At 42.3% G+C, this 19,661-nt stretch overlaps 1 protein-coding gene across 3 annotated transcripts in view; it reads left to right on the forward strand.

Moving 5' to 3' along the window:
* The window catches only part of LOC146963434 (uncharacterized), a 60,979-nt gene extending 45,801 nt beyond the window's left edge, over positions 1 to 15,178 (forward strand). For all 3 annotated transcript variants that reach the window (XR_015034712.1, XR_015034713.1, XM_085767176.1), the window contains 2 exons: positions 14,107 to 14,189; positions 14,825 to 15,178. Coding sequence is in view for 1 of the 3 variants with exons in the window: in XM_085767176.1 (XP_085623302.1) it covers positions 14,107 to 14,189; positions 14,825 to 14,906 (165 nt within the window). In the remaining 2 variants the exon portion in view is untranslated. The remainder of the gene's footprint in view (positions 1 to 14,106; positions 14,190 to 14,824) is intronic.
* The last annotated feature ends 4,483 nt before the right edge of the window (positions 15,179 to 19,661 follow it).

Genomic DNA, 19,661 nt, shown 5'->3' on the forward strand with positions numbered 1-19,661 from the left:
ATTTAGCTTAGCTGCTAGTTAACGGCAGCTAGTTAGCTCCTCTGGCTCAGAGTTTTGGAGGGTGGCAAAAGTCTCTTACTTTCTACTTACGTCGAAGTACAGGTACTTGTGTAAAAAAGACTCTGATAAAACTTGAAGTAACGTTACTGAAAGTTAGCCGTTAAATCCCCCCTTTCTTCTTACTGATCAACGTTAGCTGTAATGCTACCTTCACTGGCTTGTGTTAGCCTGTTTAACGGAGAAAGGGGAGCGATGTGATGACGATGATGACTGACCTCGGTGATTAATGATGCTAAATCTGTTTTAGCTAAAGTGATTGGAAATTACCGTCACTGAAACAAACATTACTCACCAATCCGTGACTTCTGAAGCCTCTGGTGACAGGCTCCTCCATTGCACTTCTCTTCTCCTCTCGGTTTCTAACTGCCGAAATTTGGATTATTAACAGTATTTACCTGTAATACACATAATCTACAGAGCCAGAACACACTTGCTGTAAATTTTACAATATGACCGCGGAGTTATGCAGCAGGTTACTGTAATTAGACACATTGCGGTATACAGTTAAAAATTGTAAAATGACAAAACAAGAAGATACTGTAAAATTTTACTGTAATTTTTACAGCAATTTGTTACAGTGTGGAGGCTCTGAAGTATTTTACTTACTAGTTATGAATGATGAGTTATACATTGTTGTTGATGTTGTCGGGTGAAACTCACGCCCCTTCTTTTTTTGCCCCAGTGACTCGAGAGACATCAAGGTTGGGCTGAGATTGTGAAACCTGTTGGATTACCCAGGGAAATTAAAGTTACATAAACTGAGGCATTTATCATTCAGCCATCAGACGGCTGATGCCAAGTTTCTATTTTTAACACCTTAAAAAAGAAAAAGAAAAGGTGACAGCGACACAACAGTCAGATGTATGTCTTAACCGCTGTGGTGGCTCCTCCTGCTTGGGCTCAATACTGAACCGTACTGTTCTACTTTATCTATCTGATGTGATGTGAGCCCGATCTAAAGGTGTCGTGTGAAAGTGAGAAATGAGAAAAGGACAAAGCCTAAGTGAAAACGAGTGGGAGTCGTAGTGGTTTTCAGTACCCTCTCTGAATGCTGCTGCTCTTTTGATCAAACTGACGATATCATTAACATAAAATACCCTGACCTTAACATTAACATAATACAACCTTATACAGTTATTCAACACCTCCAACACAACACATTTAAACTCATTTGAAGTCAGTTGATAGAAGCTCTTCAGATATTCTTCACTAATATGTAATATAATTAGATTCAAAAGTTTATGGCAACACAAGTAGTTAGTGTTTGGTTAGTTAAACCAAAAATGGAGGGAAGAACTTAAAGGTACTAAAATGAGAGAGTTAGGTCAGAATTATCCACTATGAATAAGTGCATTGATTTTACCTTGCATTTTCACAACTTAACATATTCCATTATAATGTCAGCGAATTCAATCATTGCTGGCACTCAACATTAGCACTTAAGGTGACGTATCGTGTTCAGAATTCATGAGAAACACACGGAGAGGAATAAAAGGAGGCGTCAACTCAGCCACGTCTTGACCTGAACACTGACTCCAGTCCTGTCCGGGCTCGTACGACGAGGGGCACGGCACATGGCAGCCAATGGAGCCGGTGCCAAGGTGCCAGTGTGCCACACCCAGATTGCCCTCTAGTATTTATTGAGACGTGCATCTATTCTTAGAGGTTGCTTTGCACTTGAAGCTATAACGTCCAGGTGTTTGCTGTTTATGTGCTATGTGTGTTTTCCTTTTCTCTTTCTAAAAATTGTCTTTGTTTCGTCATCTGGATCGCACAAGGGTCCGTTATTGATTTCCATTTCACTCAGCGTTTTCTTAAATAAAGCGCATGTGGCCCTTTTGTCTCCTTGGATATGGGACAATTTGGGTTTTGGGGGCATTGTTACGCAGAAGAAGTAAACAATAACTTGTGTTTCAAAGGCTTTTGGTTTTTCTCTGTTGGTAAAATGTCTGCCGCACTTTTTATCATTAACTCTTCGATCGATGTTGTTGTGGTAAATAAACAAAAGATTCCAACGGTTGAATCATGAGACCATAACTATAAGGCAATGACACAATGACAATGTGACCGCTTTGTTTGACTTCCATGTAATTTTAAGTCGCTGTTGTTGTTAACTGCTCCAATGGAAACATACAAAGTAGATATTTTGAATTTTGTTATTGAGCTGACCATATCTCTCCAGCTAATGATAATCACAACCAACAGACGTTGAATCGGTGCCAACTGAAGCTGCACCTTGGTTCATTTGCATCGAGCGTTTTGCCCAAAGCTCTCCCTGACGTTGAAATGGTGCCAAACAACACATTCCAGTGTCAGTAGCATGAGCAATGGCTTCGAGCTGAATACAGTGTAAAGACAAGAGACAAGACAGAGAGAGCTGGGGGGTGAGGGGGGGAAGGAGAAGAAGACGAAGGGGACAGAGACGTCTTGTACACAGCGGGGTGTTTCATATTTTAGGGCCTTTGTTGAATTGAGCCCAGTGTCTTGAGTGCTAACGCAGCACTGCCGGGGTCAACACTTCTCCGCTGTGACCGAGGGAGCGTGAAATCTGGACGAGTGCACCCGTATTTCCCAAATCCTGCCATTGTCTAAACAGAGACGTGGTTGTGTGTGGAGGAGGGGGGGGGGTGGCAGTGTTTGAATGTTTTCAAAGGAAGGCAGGGGGAGATTTAAGATATAGAAGTTTGGAGAAAACGTATTTTCATCAAGGTGGTGGAAAGTTGACATTCCACCACCATGATTTACACTACGCCAGAGAGGCCTCTTAATTCAAGATCATCAAACAAATCACACACTGTTTAGAAATAGTGTTTGGGTGTATTCATTCAGACCCGGCTCATTTGGAGCAGTTGTTCCGAAACAGAGAGCGTTTTTAACCCCCAAAGATGAGTTCGTTTGGGCTGTTGTGAACACAGCAATCACGCTCGGATGCAAGATGAAACACAGCGGGCCGAGATCGCCAGGAAGGGGTGGTCTCGACTCGCAGGTGACTTAGGATGACTTGGGTCGGGTGGGGTCCCAGGCATGCTTTTCTTTTTTCCGGCCGTGCTTGGGCCGAAAATATATACAAATGACTCGGATTGGTTTTGGTCCGGGCTTCAACTGTGGATCGGGTTTTAATTTTCAGGCCCCTTGAGACCCTCTATTCCCTGGTTTTTGTTTTCCCCAGGATTTCTGACCATGGCATCTGTTTACAACTTTGGACCGCTTGGGACTGTTACCTCGTGAGCACTAAATTACCCCAAAAGGAAAATGCAACAATTGTATTGTTTTAGTCCCTGAATCCAAACAAAGAAAATGAGCCACATGTCTGAATACACCCTAATAATCAGAGAAAGGAATGAGTGTTAGCAAAACAACATCAACAAAAAGCACGCAGTGTTGAAGTGGCTTCTGTTTCTGTCTGATGGAAAATCATCTGGGAAGAAATTCCTCACCTGCATTATCACATACCATGCAAACTGCAGTGACAATTACCATTAAAATACATTTAAAGCAGACTTAATGGCTCACATTTTTTCTTTGTCTTAGAGGTCTACTTCAGCAGCGTGTCCCCATTAGCCCAGCATCCTGTGCATGCTGGCTGCAGCGTTGTTGTCAGTCGTTATGTAACAAATGAGTTATAGTGGAAGAGCATCACATGAGGGAGAATGCTGTTATAACTACTGAATATCAGCACAGCTGCTACTGGGTCGTGTGTAGGCCTAAAGCTTCATGCCTACGGCCCTGTGCTGGTGAGGACTACAATTTACATTTCAACAAATGTCAACTATTATCTCACAGTAATAAGCAACCACAGATAATCGTTTGTTTATGTAATCTCTTTGTTTTATGGCTTCAGTACAAATAATTCAGCATCTGGACTGAGAATGGACCTCTGCTGCTTCTTGATGATGTTCACATGAGCCCGGACCAGCAACTACGTATCGTGTACTGTGTTTATTTCTTTGTCCAACTAGTGACTTAAGAGTGTTGACGATCTCTTTTGGCTACATATTTTGGATAATGTGATTCATGTTTTCAAGTTTTCTCTGCTCTCCAGTAACCTTGGAGCAAACCAATCTGCAATCCACACAAGTCTTTTGTTTATACTTTTATGTCCGGTGGCGACTCATTCTCATTCTGAATCACAGTTCACGCCGTGAAGTCTGTGATGATGATCATATAAAGCATCTCATTCAGGCCCACATTTAGCGAATAGGAAGATCCTCCCTCATGTATGAGGAATGTCATGTCATGCCAGTGTAAATTTGGTTAAAAAAAAGACTTTCTCTCAAAACGCACAGCTAACTCTATCAAATATGCTCTAAGTTTAGAGTGTTTTATCACAGACTATGTGCCGATCAAGTGTGGAATGAATCCCTACAGCGAAATATAAAGGCTGTTATTCTGTTACATAATTGAATCAAATAATCTGCCACACAGTTTGTTAGTGCACATAACACCATAAAGCATGGTGTTTGTTTGTCATGTGTGATTTCAGCAGCAGTAGAGGCAACTTCAGCATGTTAATATATGTATGAACTTTATCTCACATTAAACATTGTGGTTTCCGATGGAAGCGTGTCTCTCTCTTAGAAGTCACTCTGCCTCATCTCTCTCTGTGTTTATCTTCCTATCTGTATTTTATATCACGCACTTTCTGTTCTGCCGCTCGCCGTGTCGTGTCTTGTCTTTTTCCGACCACATCACACCAGCTGACCACGGCGCCCTGTACCCGCTGCATCATGGCTATTCTCGTCCATCTTTAGGTTTTTCTTTTTCCGGTTGAAAGTTTCTTTGAAGGTCCGGTGACCCAGCGGTGGGTTTTGGAAACCTACAGTTTTGACCATGACCCTCCCTCAGCCTCTCGGAGATGTTCTCCATTCGTGGTTTGACCTTTAGAGGTGCGCTGACACGTCTTCCTCACCCACAGACTACGACAGAAAAAAAACCTGGTGACGTGTGTGGGCGGCCCACTGCACAGGCCCAAGACGGTCGGTCGGTCGCTGTGTTTTTGTCTGACATAAACCCCCTGTAAATGTCAAACAATGCATGTGGTGATATTGAATGAATGAACCTATGAATACCGAAATGAAACAGCACACTCTTTTTGTTACAATTTCAGTTCTTGTCCCCTTCCAGCCAGCGATGCTCTACCTTGTAGGCCTCCGTCTGTGAATCTGTGGCTGAGAGATTTTTTTCTCAGTGTCTGTTGACCCAGAAAAAAATGAGCAGATTTCGATCAGAAAAACCACCGAGCATGCAACTAAACCCAGTGTAAAACGTTGGCACTGCGCAGACGGCGGTGGAACAAAATGTCGACCCACACCCACAGAAACCACCGCATCAACAAAAACAAAACAAATAAAACCAATACTATCCAGCGGTAGTCAACACACATAAACGTAGCGAGCATTTATTGGAGTAAACAAGCAGAGGTTTCATTTCAGAGCCTGATTCTCTGTTTTTTTCACATCCAAACAACAACAACTCCTCGATAAAGCTGAAACATTTTGGATTACTACGTTCAATTACATAAAATCTACTTCTACAGAAAACTGTGTGTTACTGGAAATTGTTTTTCTTTTCTTATTTTGATGACTCCCTGCTGGGACAGTCCATCATCATCAACAACAATGAGTCGTTGTTGTATTTTTAGGTAATTCCTTTATCTGCCTTTCTATAACAGGGAAGTGTTGACCCTCTGGGCCACAATGGCACACTTGATTCTCTCTCACACTGACATATGTTAAGGAGCAGTAACTGAAACATGTGTTGACACGACTGTCAAATTTTATGTTTTGACTTATTCCAAGCCCAGAAGAAGTTCAGCTTTTACAAGTTTTTGGAAGAGTTTGACAACTCTTGAGGGAATACTTTGATATTTTGGAAGACTCACTTACAGTATTTGCTTTAACGCCAAGAAGACTTTAGATGAGATGTATCTATACTGCTTTCATATTTGTCCAGTCCAGTGTGAAGCTGAAACCAGCAGCTTGGGAAACCACAAATTGTCATTTTTAGCTCAGTGTTTTGTGTGGACTCACTGTAACATTTTCATTAGTGAACTTTAGTGGTGCTGGTGGGCCTGTTGTGTTTGCTCTGGACACAGCCAGGCTAGTTGTTTCCACTTCTTTTCACCCTTCATGCTCTGCTAAGCTAACCACATGCTGGCTGAATTTTCATATTTGCAGTCCAGACTTGGGGTGGTATCGCTCTTCTCATGTCCATGGCCAAAAAAACAAAACAAAACAAAAAGCTAATAGGTGTATTCCCTATAAGGTCAAACTTTTCCTGGAAAGATTATACATCTTGTCTGATTGCTGCTGAAAACAGGATAGGGCACTTTACAGAAGCAGACAGGAAGTTTACCGAGAACAGTATTAAAGATGAGAAGATACTTTACCCGTGAATCTCCCTCTGTGTTTTATTGATGTTCTGTATTTATTTATGATAAAGACTTCCAAAAATAAAACATAGAGGTGACTTGTAAACATGGTCAATCAATGATGTTGTAGTTAGTCAAGAATCTACAAACAGGGGGGAAAAAAGGGGCAGGAAATTCACTCTTACATCGAATTTGTTGACTTTATACACTAATAAATACTCTTATCCACATACAGGTTCGCTGCCCGAGTTGATGTGCCCTTGAGCAAATCCAGTCTAGCAAATGATACTGAACTGAACTTGACCTTGAAATCAAAACAAGGAAGTTTTCTGCAGTGATAAATGTCACAGTTATGGATGTTGTTTTCAGTTTTGATTGTGTTTCTCTGTGAGGGTATCAAAACCGCTCCATGCTGGTTATACTGGTGGACACCTGAACATTAGAAAGAAGGGTGTCAGTGGGGGTAACAGTGGTGGTGGTGGTGGTGGTGGAGGGGGAGATGTGGTTGCAGTTGACAGCTAATGTGAGCGGATGACAATGGTCCTGCTGTGTGAGTGGAGGAGAAAGGTGTGGGCGGGATGGGAGGGCAGTTGGTGGTTGGCGGAGAGGTTTTCCGCGGAGAATAAGGAAGGTGGGGAGGGAGGGGGGAGGAGTGGGGGGAGAGGAGAGGAGGAGGAGGAGGTGGGAGAGGAGGGGGGGGGGGGGGGCGCAGGCAGGGTCAGGAGGAGCCTATGGAAATGCAGATTGCCTCTTTGAATTCTATTGCCAGACTCAGCTTTGATGTAAAGTGAAAAAAAAGAGGGATTTCATACAGACTAACTTTCACCATGCCTCCCTCCCTCCCTCCCCTCCCTCCCCTCCTGCCTCCTCCCGCCTTTAGTCCCCCACTGCTTCTCTCTCTTCTCTGACCCTCACTCTGTCTCTCTTCAACTGACAAAACAGACCCTCGGGCGCACTGAGCTGCCTCCTCCAAACGTATCCAGCTCTTCTTTTTTGCGCTCTTTTCTCCTCCATCACCTCTAATCTCAGCCCGTTTCCACTGGTTGTTGTGAGTTATCCTGTCGACACGACGACTGAGAACATACTAATTAGTTTAGCCCGCCTTTTTAGAAATATATAATTATTGCATATACCGAAGGTTTTCCTGTTTTTTTTATCCTCACCATGAAACTTACATTGTGTCCTTTTGGGTTACAAATCTTGATAAGCACCCTCCTGTGGCCACGCAAACTTTAAAAAAATAACTTGGATTAAAAAAAAGGCCTCAGGCTGCAATGGTGGGGTTGCGTTGCTTCAGGTACCAGTAAGGCTTCACTTAACACAGTGGTTTAAAATGAGATAGTTCACCCTTATTTCCTTTGATAAATGTTCATGTATAACCCAAGCCAGTTAGCCTTAGCGCTAATCATGTCATTATATTAGATAAATGGCTAAAATTAGCTACTTTTATTTTGTATTTGTAGTATTTTGGTGCTTTCCTTTAAATAAAATAAACAGATCGTATTTTTGTTCATATTGTGTCTCATTTTGATTGAAGTTCCAGTGGTGGTTGCGTTTGGTGTAACAAAAATTTTTGGGGTTGTTTATGAGAAAACTCCCCATGATTTATGTTTTATGAGTTTATTAGCATTTTCTAAGTCATTTGATGTCGAAATTGCCAAGACTATAAGCTAACACTTAAAAACTCTTCTCTGTGGCATGTACGAGCTGCGTGAGCCAAAGGTTTTTACAACACATCGCATGCATCTGCGTTCTTCAGTGATCAAAAACAGCAGCTTAGTGAGGATGGATCTGTAAAAATTGGGAGAAACAGATGCGTTTTCAAACATATGTGAGAACACAGGCCGCACACACACACAGAAACGTACATTTGCTTATTGCCTCGCCACACACACACGTATAAGCTTCTCATGTGATCCTTCATGCACTCAAGACCTGTTGATTGGGCACTTAATCCCATCTGAATATAAAACCTTGTATTGTTTTTGATGGACAATATACTGTAACACCCCTCACCCTCAATTCCCAAGTCCAAATGCCCTCCCTCCCTCCCTCCCCCCACTCATCTCACCCTTTAGCCCTTTCATTCACCACAGACCTGCATTTCTGAGTAGGGAAAAGAAAAGGACACGCACACACACACATGCACTCACACACACAGAAAAATAACGATGGAATTAAGGTTTTAAGGTGGTCTGGAAAATGCAGAGTGGGCATATTGAAATACAGATAAAAGAGAAAGGAGAGTGAATAGTGGGCCACGCAGAAACGGTTCGCTAATTAAATCTTTATACCGTCTTTCTGAGGAGAAGCTAATCTGGTGGGTGGGAGCTGGCCTGTCCCGCTTTTTAAAAGAGTTTTCAAAAAACTTTTCTTTTCTCGTTTCATGCACTCTATTCCTCAGCCCACCTCAGGGTTTTACCCTCAGTGAAATATTTTCTCTCTCTCTCTCTCTCTGCGTTTGATGGAAGATTGAGAGCGAACCGGACAATGCAGAGCCTCATTACTGGAACGAGGTCTGAGCAGAGATGTCGAGAGAGAGAAAGGGAAAGGGGTAAAAAAAAAAAAAAAAGAAAAGTAAATCACACAGCAAGTAGGAGGATTTAGAGCGGGGAGAAATGCGAGGAGTTTTATCTTACATTTGAATGTATGAATACAGTGGGTGGTAGGTGTGGGGGAGTGGTGGTGGTGGGGCGGAATAACAAAAAAGGAGGAGAGGAAGTGTGCTGTAAAAGAAGCAGTTAGCAGGCCAGTCTCATGTAAGGAGGACACACTGGGTCTGAGACTTTTGTCTTCATCCCAAAAAGACGTAGGAGGAGGAGGAGGAGGAGGAGGAGGAGGTGAGTCGATGATCTGAGATCAGATGTTTCCTCCTGATAACAAGCAGCTGTGATGATCACTTCCAGACATACACCAGTGTTTTTTTTTTTTCAGCAGCGGGGCCAGAGGTTGACGTCCTCGTGGCCTGACCTCGGCCTCTAGATCCTCCAGAAACCCCCCACCGCACCACCACCACCTTCCCTCCCCCTCCCCCCACTCCGGCTTCCACCTACCTTTCTCCAGCAGGCTTTTCTGAGTCGGCCGGCAAGCCAAGTCAGGAGACTCTGAGGCCCAAATGTTATTTGCTAAATTAGATAATGGAGGCCGTCCACAATATGTAGTGGCACTCCGGTTGGCAAACAATGCCGTGTCGTTTTTTTTTTTTGGAAGCAGCAGCAGAACTTGTTTTTCAGGCAATTTGACTGTGACGATCACCAGTTTATCTTTATCCATTTATTGTGATACACGCACACACAACATTAAACTGCATGGGACATTTTATTCTAAAGTGGTTCCTTGTAGAGGATAAACCCAATGTACACTAGCTAGCTAGCTGGTGAAGATAGTGAAGTATTCAGCAGCCGGGACGGCACGGTGCAGGTTCTGGGTTTGAAAGTCCAGTGATGGTGGAGACCAAAACAGAGATAAAAATAAAGAAAAGTGAATGTTTGCACTTTGATTCGCCATCAAATATAAAGTTACACAAGTTTCAGTCATATTTTTCTCTGGCTGTAATAGTTTTGTAATGCTTGGCCCACGGGCAGGTCAGTGAGCACGGAGTGAACTTTACTGTAAAAACACACAAAAGGCAGACATACTGTACAATTAAAGCTGACTGGGTACAGCTGAGCTCATTAAAAACACTAAAAGAAACCTGGCGAGAGAGAAAACAGAGGCAGGTAAAGAGTGAGGGAATGCGAGGAGAGGGAAGAGTTAAGTCCATTTCCTGAGTATAAATTAAAAGCGTCTTGTAATCACATTGCAGGAATGCAGTCGGTGTACACTGTTAAACACTCCCTAAGCCCTGGCTCCACTTCACTCTCTCAGCACTGCACACAAAGGAGCCTTTGTTCTCCCTGCTCTTGAAAAGCAATGCTCAGTCACTCCCTCCTCCTCCTCCTCCTCCTCCTCTCTGCTCTCTCGCTCTCGTGCTGTTCCTGTCATTCTCCCCCCCTCCCTCTCTCTCTCTCTCTCAGTCCTCTTCTCTCCCTATCTGCTTCTTTCATTCACAGCCTCATTTTTTTTTTACCCTTCTATCCCTCCTCCCACCCTATCCCTCTATCCCTCTCTCTCTCTCTCTATCTTCTCCGTCTCTCTTCTCCTGTGACTCACACACATGGAGGGGTTGACTTGACTTCTGGCGGGCTGAGCTTGTGTGTGTGTGTGTATAGCCAGAGGTAACAGAGAGGGGCAACGACATGCGTGTTTTTTTACCCCACAACGCAAATGCACAAACTCAATCATAATAATCATCACATCCGCAGGCAAGTCATGGGCTCGGCCTAAACAAATCCACAATGGCTTCAGCGTTACCAAAAAAAGAAAAAAAAACTGGAGTTTTTCAAAGTGCACTTCCCTCAAGATTTGCTCTGCCCCCACCAACAGCTTTTTCTGGTTAACCACACATTTACGGTAAGGAACTGGAATGAGCTGTAGAAGTGGGTGGGTGGGTGGGGGTGCTCCTTCTCCTTTCAAAGCCCCTCCATCCTTACTGAAAATATTTAGACATCAGATAGATACACAACACACACACACAGACAGACACAGACAGACACACACCTGGTACAACGGGAGCCCTTGGGTGTGGAAACTGTTAAGCAATCAGTTCATATAGTGACAAGCTTATAAAATCTCCCAGCTGGAACATGTTTGAAACTTTCACAGGCTCCTCCTCCTCTTAATACCTGGCAGCTTCTACCTTTTGATTGACTTTTTTTTTTTTTTTTGATTTCTCACAGGCATGTTTGTGCATCGAAGCGCCCTTTGTAGTAGATTGAGTTAACTTGCAAAAGAACAACACCCTCTCAGAGGTAAAAACCCTCTCACCGACCTGAGAGTCTCGGGGCTGCTGCTCATTTACTGTAAGAGGGAATCACCTTAACCTTAACGTTAACCCTAACCCTTCTTTGGCAAGTAAATAAGTGTAAGTGGGAGCCAATGCTGTCTTTGATGTGCCACAACTTGACAAACAATGATCCAGTTCAACAGTCAGAATCACTCAAGTCGAGGCAACAAATCACAGAGGTGATGATGCACATGTGCGAATATTTTGGTGTGGCAATAAATCACGATACTGATACTGCTCATGTACTCCTGGACAGCGTTAGACTTATTATTTATCAGCCACACCTCGCCGTTTATCTAGTAATGAAAAGAACTCTGGGTTTCTTAACAAACATTTATCAAAATGGCTGTAAATGCAACACAAATGACGTATTCTGCGAAAAATAACAGTATAAACACATATACAATTCGTTTGGTTCATTTTATAGCAGTTATGTACTATACAGTCCTGCTTTTACTTTATCAAGAACATTTATAAACAGGATGACATTTCACCTTGAAGTAATGCGTGAACACTCACAGGTTGGAATAGGAGGCATTTCTCCCACTCAATCACTGTCACACGAATGCATCGTCACACTCCAGTAACCTTAAGCACAAACTAGTTCTCCAAGATAACATTAGCTGAATATTCCGGAGCTGTCTTCTTGACATGCATGTACTCTTTCTTGATATGTGGCTCCAGCTTCAGTCTTTTAGCCTGATATCACGTTTCTAGCCACGATGTCCGGTGGGGTTCTCGTTTTACAACCACTTAGCTTGAAGCATTACCTGGCTGAGCTAGCTGTAGTTAACGAAGCTTAAGCTAGCTTAGGCAGTGAGGTTGCTACAGCTGATAAGATCTTCTCGTGACAGACAGTTGTCATTTCTGAGGACAAAATCAATGGTTGGTGGCTAAAAATGGGAAATTCCTCCATCAGTGTCTGAAATAAAGAACCCTTTGTTTTAAAAAACCATTGCCTCCATTATAATGGGTTTACTGGAGTAGCAACAGGAAGACCATTAAGGAGAGAGAAATCATTTGGAAGAGTATGACTGTATCTTGTCATTGACTTTTAGGATTCACATTTTCACCAACTTACAAAAAACCACCTACAAAAAAATAAAATCTTATATGCCATTAAAACATGACTGCCAATATTGAATATTAGTTTCTAACTTTGGATCTCTACACATTAAACCAAGAGTTTGTCACAACCTCTGTCACAGAAAGTTAGACATTGACACATGACTGCCCATGATTTCTAATTCAAACACAGGCCTATACTACAAGAAACAATGTTTAAACTCAGTATCTATTATTACATTCACTGCCTTTGTGGTAAAACATGCAGCGGATGTGAACGGGTTGATCGCTGCTTGTGTGAATCTATTTAAACTACTTTCGGCAGCTGCAGGTCGAGATGACAGATGATGTTACCTCGAATATACAGTATGTAGGCTATACAGTATATATACATGTGAGCGTGTGTCTATCCTGTATGTTTAATGGCCAATAAAGTAATCAGTGTGTTCTTTCAGCGTGCCCAGTCCTGCCTGAGTGTAGGCCTGCAACACTGAAAGGACCTGAGGCATGAAGTGCAATCACCTCCATCAACTCTTATCAAACCTGTCACTGGGTGTCTGATGCAAGGCTGCCTTGTGCAATCACGTCCTGACAGACAAGCACAGGCTGTGGCAGGAGGCTTTAACCGTCACACTATATCATTATTATGATTAGGGGGCTCATAAAGATTCATATCAACAGCTTCAAATTCATACTCATCATTAATGGTGTAATTAAAAGTGTTTTAATTTCCCTCTAGATTATATTTTCAATCACTGTTAATCACTTAAAAAAATGAATATGCTTGGTACTGGTTAGATTTTTCAGGATAAAGTGGTTTCTAAACCCAGAGAGTTCAAACATAGACTTGTGCTGGGCTTTTATTAGTCAGTTTATCTCTCTGACACTTAATGCTCAATGTTTTTGTTGTTCACCCAGTTGTCATGGGATGATAGATGTTCAGATTTCTACTTTCACTTCTATCTTGATCGTGTATATAGATAAAAAAAAAAAAAAGAAAGAAAGAAAAAAGCTCCAGAACAGCCACTAAGTATATTTTCCATTTCCAAGGTCAATAATGAACTTTTAACTCAACCTTAAAACCAAAATGGATTTTTAAAAAGTCCTGAAAGCGCTTGGTGAAATGGAAATTTTAACATCCCGTGACATCTGGGTAAACAACACCAACTGTTGAGGAAGCTCACGTGACAACAGCAACTGAAATTTCCAGAACAACCGCTACTACAGTAAATCGACCTTATGGCAAAGTTGTTTTCTCACATCTGTTTGTCAGTATTGACTGGAGAGGTTACACTGTCTTATACTCCTGTGACTCATCCCGTGAAAGTTGTGAGGAATTCTTGAAGTCATTTTGCTGATAAGGTGCATGCAATGAGAGAAAACACCCATGGTTTATTTGAATCTTCATGCCACATGTAAATCATCTCCTCTTGACAGCTGTAATTTATACCCTGAGACAAGAGGGCCCTCCTAGATTTATCTGTCCCAAAAGAAGAGACAGGAACCACCATCTTTTAACACCCACCTTTCTAAAGCACATCTGGGCCTGATCCTCTAATATACAATATTTGTGACTTTTTAACTGCTTATGAGCTGAGGAACCAAGGTGCCGTCCTGACCTGAAAGACCCCATCGCACATCAAATCAGTTAATCACGACACTTTGGTGGAGACAATCATAACTCATTTATTGTTGTATTATCCTTTTCTTTCTTTTTTTTATTTAGCCTCCCGTGTCTGAGGACAAACTGCAGACAAACTGGTTTATGGACAGTTACGAGACAACAAGTCCTTTAAACCAAACCATCAGGTAAGGGAGCCCCTCGGCCTCAGAGCTTTATTTCCTTATTCAATAAGCCTTTATTGAAATAAATGATGAAAAATCCCAAGAGCAGAATGCCAAGGGTGGGGTGGTGGTGGGGGGGGGGGAATAAACGGGCCAGTGCAGAGCAAAAAGAAAGCGCTCCAGACATCTGTTGTTACTGAGCGTTAGCTTGCCAGCTACAGTAGTTCAACAACAAGCCTTACAAGGATTCACCATGTCACCAAACCTCTCGCACCTTATTTTTCACAAAGACTTCATTCTATTGGTTTAAGTCTGAAGTTTCTGGAGACGGTTTGTGGATGCACTTATATGTGTTAGCCTATATGTGTGTGACTTTGGTGTGTGTATCATTCATCTTTTATTTTTTTTCATCCATTACTTTACCATTGTTCTGTATAGATATGTCAAAAGCTGTTATATAAAGATTATTTTACAGTATTACACACAGAGCAGAACACGGCAGCATGCAGCAACCCGTCTACCGAATCTGTTTCACTCTCTGCAAACATACAATGACACACACACACACATACGCAAGCAGGAGTCTCTCCCATCCTGATCCCAGACTCAGGCCTGTAGCAGCCTGTCTGAAACCAAACCACCTTTTTTTTTTTTTTCAGGGCAAGAGAAATAGCTCAGGGTGTAAATGCACTGCAGGCAGGGCCGGGCCCATCTCAGCCCAAACAGCTCTGGTGTCTTTGATGGCAGCTACAAAGATCAGAAGAGTGAAAGGAGACACTGATCTGAGGTGCTGTCGTGGAGAACACCCCCACAGGCAGGTTCAGCCCCCAGTCACTTCCTTTTATACTGCGCTGGAGCAAGAGATCACCGAAAATGTTTATGTAGAAAACATGGTGCGAGGGAGTCGGGCTACAGTGTACAGCAGCATCAATAGTGTCAAGGTTTCAGATTGCAGCCTTGACTGTCTGTTTCTCTGCAAGTTGTGGACACAATGTTCTCACAAACACTTGGTCAAATACACAGACACACACACTCCTACGTCCGACGTGGAGGGTTTTCACACCTTTGCTCCAACTCCCTCTACAAGTCAATCCATCTCAACTCGGGGCTGTTTGTGTCTGCAGTGTTTACTCCACCCCACTACATAAGAAGCGATGTCAAGTTGAGTTGCATTTGTTTATCTTCTCCGGCGTCTTCTTTACTCTTTTACTCTCGCTTTGCTTACATTCTACTAAGAGGGTTTGTTTTTAAGGTGGGTGGGAGGGGAGGAGGGGGTTAACGCAGGAGAAACAGATGAGCAAAACATCTGTGGCATTCACTGGAGGACAACATCATGAGAGCTGCAGTTATTCATGTATGATTAATTTATAGATCCCCAAGCTACGGCGAGGAGTTGTTTTCAAGTATGTGGGTGTTAGCTTTTCGACAACATAGAGTTAAGATGTACACTCAGTCGCCACTTTACAAAAAGAAAAAAAACACAGTAAAATATGTATTTCTCTCTATATCTTTTTACCTTTAATCAAAATACGACCCCTTGGATACGTTTCGGGAACATTAGCCGACTCCAGGTTAGATGACCGTTGGCTGCCTGCCTCACCTTAACTTCCATTAAATCCAATCTGATATCGGTGCTGGGTTCTATATTGATGTAATTTATTTATCGGATATTGGGGCGATGGCACTGATTCAGTTGGCTAAGAGTGTGAGAAGTTTGTTGGAGTTATTTTGATCAGTTGAAACATGTTTTTTTTTTTTTTACTCTTTTTTTCTTTTTCTGCAGTTCTAGCACTTTTATTTCCTAAGTTGTTCCCACTGTAGCAGCCCTACCTGTTTGTACATGCAGCCAACATAAATCTAATTTCAGTTGATTTTAATGCACTTTTATTATATAAATATATATTTTTTGCTCTTTATGATGGATTTACTTCAGCTTTGTGAAACCATACAGATAATACCAACGACAACAGTAGCTATTATTATGATGATTACCAGAAAAACACATGTAAAGGTATTGACACATACTATGTATCCATGCATTACTTCCTCCTGTTGCATCAACAAAATCAAAAACAGCCTCTAATAAGTTATGGTTTGACTTCCTTTAAAGATGTTGTGCTCATGCCGCTGAGCAGCGGATCTGTTTTTTAAGGGTGATGTAGTGAAACGAAGGGTGACAAATCTTCAGCAGAGCACTGCCTTGCGTTTTACGTTCCCTTTATTGGCCAATCACTGCGCGACCTTTGACCCTGTGTTCACACTGTGAGCCTCTTGGTTGATGGGGTTGTTCTGTTGTGACCACATGTGGATGAACGGTGAGAGGCTCCAGTATTGCGTGTGTGGATGTACACAGTGTCAAATGGAAGAATGTGGTTGTTTTTGCAAAAGATAGCATAACATTGCGTGATAATTATATAAGGACAGATTGTGTGAAAAAGGGCCCCTGGGCACAGACAGGTAAAATAACACTCAAGTTGCCTATATAGGACTCATTATAGGACTTATTTTGTGTCTTTCAGCTGTCCTGCGCTCAGTTGGCCTGTCTAGTTATCCTTTCATAACAGAGGGAAACAGTTAAGCTGTCGCCCTTCAAAGTAAAAAAAAAAAAAAAAAAGTCTAATTTATTAAATCCAGGCATAAACCAGGGTGTATATCTGACAGTATGGGGTACTATGATGCATGTGCGCTGTATGTGTTTGTGTGTGTCCTGATTACAGACGTCATACAACATTTCGAGCATTTCCAAAGTTGAATTGGGCAGTAATCAACACGGTGAATCTTAATTTATTTCACTTATTTTTACTTTGATTTCAGTTTTACAGAGAGACAAGAGTAGTGAGTTATTTCTTTCTTCAGTCTTGTATATGTCTGTCTTTGTCACTGTGAGGTTGCCAGGTTGACTGGTAGACTGCATTGTTACACCACCTAACTGTTCCCTCTTACTATCATTGGTCCAGCTATAGGCTATGCTATATTATGCTAAGCTAAGCTAAGCTAAACTAATACCGTTCCAACTCTAGCTCCTAAAACATAGACATAATGTGATTGGTGTTGATGTTTTATCAAGAAGGCAAGTAGCATTCCCCCAAAACATAAATATTCCTTTAATAACAAGTCAATATATTTTACTAAGGCACACACGCTAGCTGTTAAATCAAAAGTAAATACATAAACAAAGCTGTAAATGAATTCATAACCTGTGATTGTTGAAAATTATTGCATAGTTAATGCCTGTTTATCCCAAATGTTCATGGTCAAGAAGCTTCTGACCACCCACACATTCACTGTCTGGATTTCCATGTTTGCTTTGCTGTCTAGGTCTCAAACAGCCTTCCAGTGACTTGTTGACGTATAGGTTACACTGAATATGAGCATGTGCTTGTGTACATACATACATATATATACATGCTTGGTGCGCGTCCGTAAGCATGTGTTAAAATCTTGTGTGTATCAGTTTGCGCGTTGAACTGGGTAGAAGAAACGCAGAGTCGTGGAACTCAAGATGTGCTCCAGGAAGTCAGAGGTGAAGGGGGGACATGAGCGCAGACCATATAAAAGCTAATACTCCTGTGTACCCCTCTGGACATCATTGACTCTCAGCACGTCCACCGAACCCCCAGGGTAAAGGGTTAAAGGTCAGGGGTCGCAGAGGTTATGACTGATCCTCCCAGTCTTCCCCTGGAGGGACAGGCACAGCATAACACTTCTCTATTTATAACTGTTTATAACTCTCTTTGCAGGAGTCTTGTGTATTACTGCACTCCTCTGGAACTCACTGGCTAGTAAGCAGCCTGTGTTTGCTTATGGAGAATGTGGTGCTGCGAAATGTGTTTCTGACAGAGTGTGTGTGTGTGTGTGTGTGTGTGTGTGTGTGTATGTGTGTCCCTAATGACAGATAATAGCAGTTTTGAGTTTGGCAGTGTGTTTGTGAGTGATTACACCTTTGTGTGTTTGTTTGGGTGTGTGTGTGTGTGTAAGAGAGAGAGAGAGAGAGAGACAGAGATGGAAAGAGAGAAGTTTTCTAGTGTGATAAAGTGACGGTCTAATTGCAGAGAGCCTTGCTGTGTGGCATGTCAGATTGTTCTTCCCCTGTGGCCTGAGGTCTCCAGCAGTGAGAATGTGTGTGTGACTGCATGTGTGTGTGTGTGTGTGTGTGTTTCTGTGATGGATTTCAACTGGCTGCTTCAAGTCTTGGCAGGCTGCCTGAACACAAGGGACCCAGTCGACCATATTTCATGCTCACTCCAAAAAAAAAGAGAAAAAAGCACCGTACATTTTTACCTTCATGTGGTTCACCTAACACTATAGTCTATTACAGCACTTTTGTGTATATGTGCCTGCTTGCGTGTGTGCGTGTGTCGAACGAGAGTGTTTGAGAGAGATGATGGAGAAAACTGCGGAGACTCTACACTCACTGCGCCACAATGGCTCGCATTGTTCTAGCGCTATAATCAGAGCGGACATGGAACTTGGCCTGGAGACCAAGAGGTCTGTGCAGCCCTGGACACAGCTGCTGAAACTCAGATTCACACCAAATCCTGGCCTGGAGAGTGAACACGGGGTGGGGGGGTTTGTAGGTGGTGCAGGGACACAGGCTGGAGAACAATTCACTTTTTCAAAGCCTAGGTCTGAGTTAATCCAAATTACATTTACTCTAACCAGTTTTTGAGATGTGTGTCTCTGACTATTCTGTCTCCTCATTCTTCATACAAAGTGGGTGGATAAAATATTATTTTGGTGCTCAGGGCTTTGAAAAAAGCAGTGTTTTAATCCAATAAAATCCTATAGCAACATGTGTTTTCAGTAACAGTGCAGCAGCCAGTCTAGATAATCCACAGGCCCGGCTACAAACAGATTTAACTGGATCTACTTTCTACTGGACAAATCCCTGTGTAAACTGTTAAAGGTTTGGGTGAACTGGCCCTTTAAGGCCGATACTCTAAACAGAACAGTGTCTGGTTGTTGCTTATTTTACAATTCTACTTTGAAATAGATTAAACAAACATGATTGAGTACATGTTGATTAGTCCTTTTGGACCGAGCCAGACTGGCAGTTTTCCCCCTGCTGCCATTTCGAAATGCTAAGCTAGGCTAATTGTCCCTTGGCTATAGCTCCAAACCTGGTGCACAGACATTAGAGTGGTGTCAATTTTTATCTAACTCTCTGAAAAACAACAACAGCAACCAAAAAAACCTATTTCCTGAGTGATACTTGGAGGAAACATGACTATTTGTAGCCTACAGTACAATGTTGCACACTGCACAAGCCTTGTCAGCAAATAGTCCAAAATATCATATGATGTGAGGACAACACAGTCAAATTCTCTCCCATGCTCTGCCTCTTTGCCTTTTGTTTACATCTCAATGCAAACCTCACCACTTTCAAAGTGTTTATTCGCCTTTTCGAGAGGATCTGAAACCTCTGAGGCAGACAAACAGTTAAATTGTCATATTTTCTGTGCCTGTTTCACCACAGCCATTGCTGTTGTTGTTATT

This window comes from Trachurus japonicus, chromosome 22 (assembly GCF_045865225.1).
Source record: "Trachurus japonicus isolate A0001 chromosome 22, Traja_1.0".
Classification (NCBI taxonomy): Eukaryota; Metazoa; Chordata; class Actinopteri; order Carangiformes; family Carangidae; genus Trachurus; species Trachurus japonicus.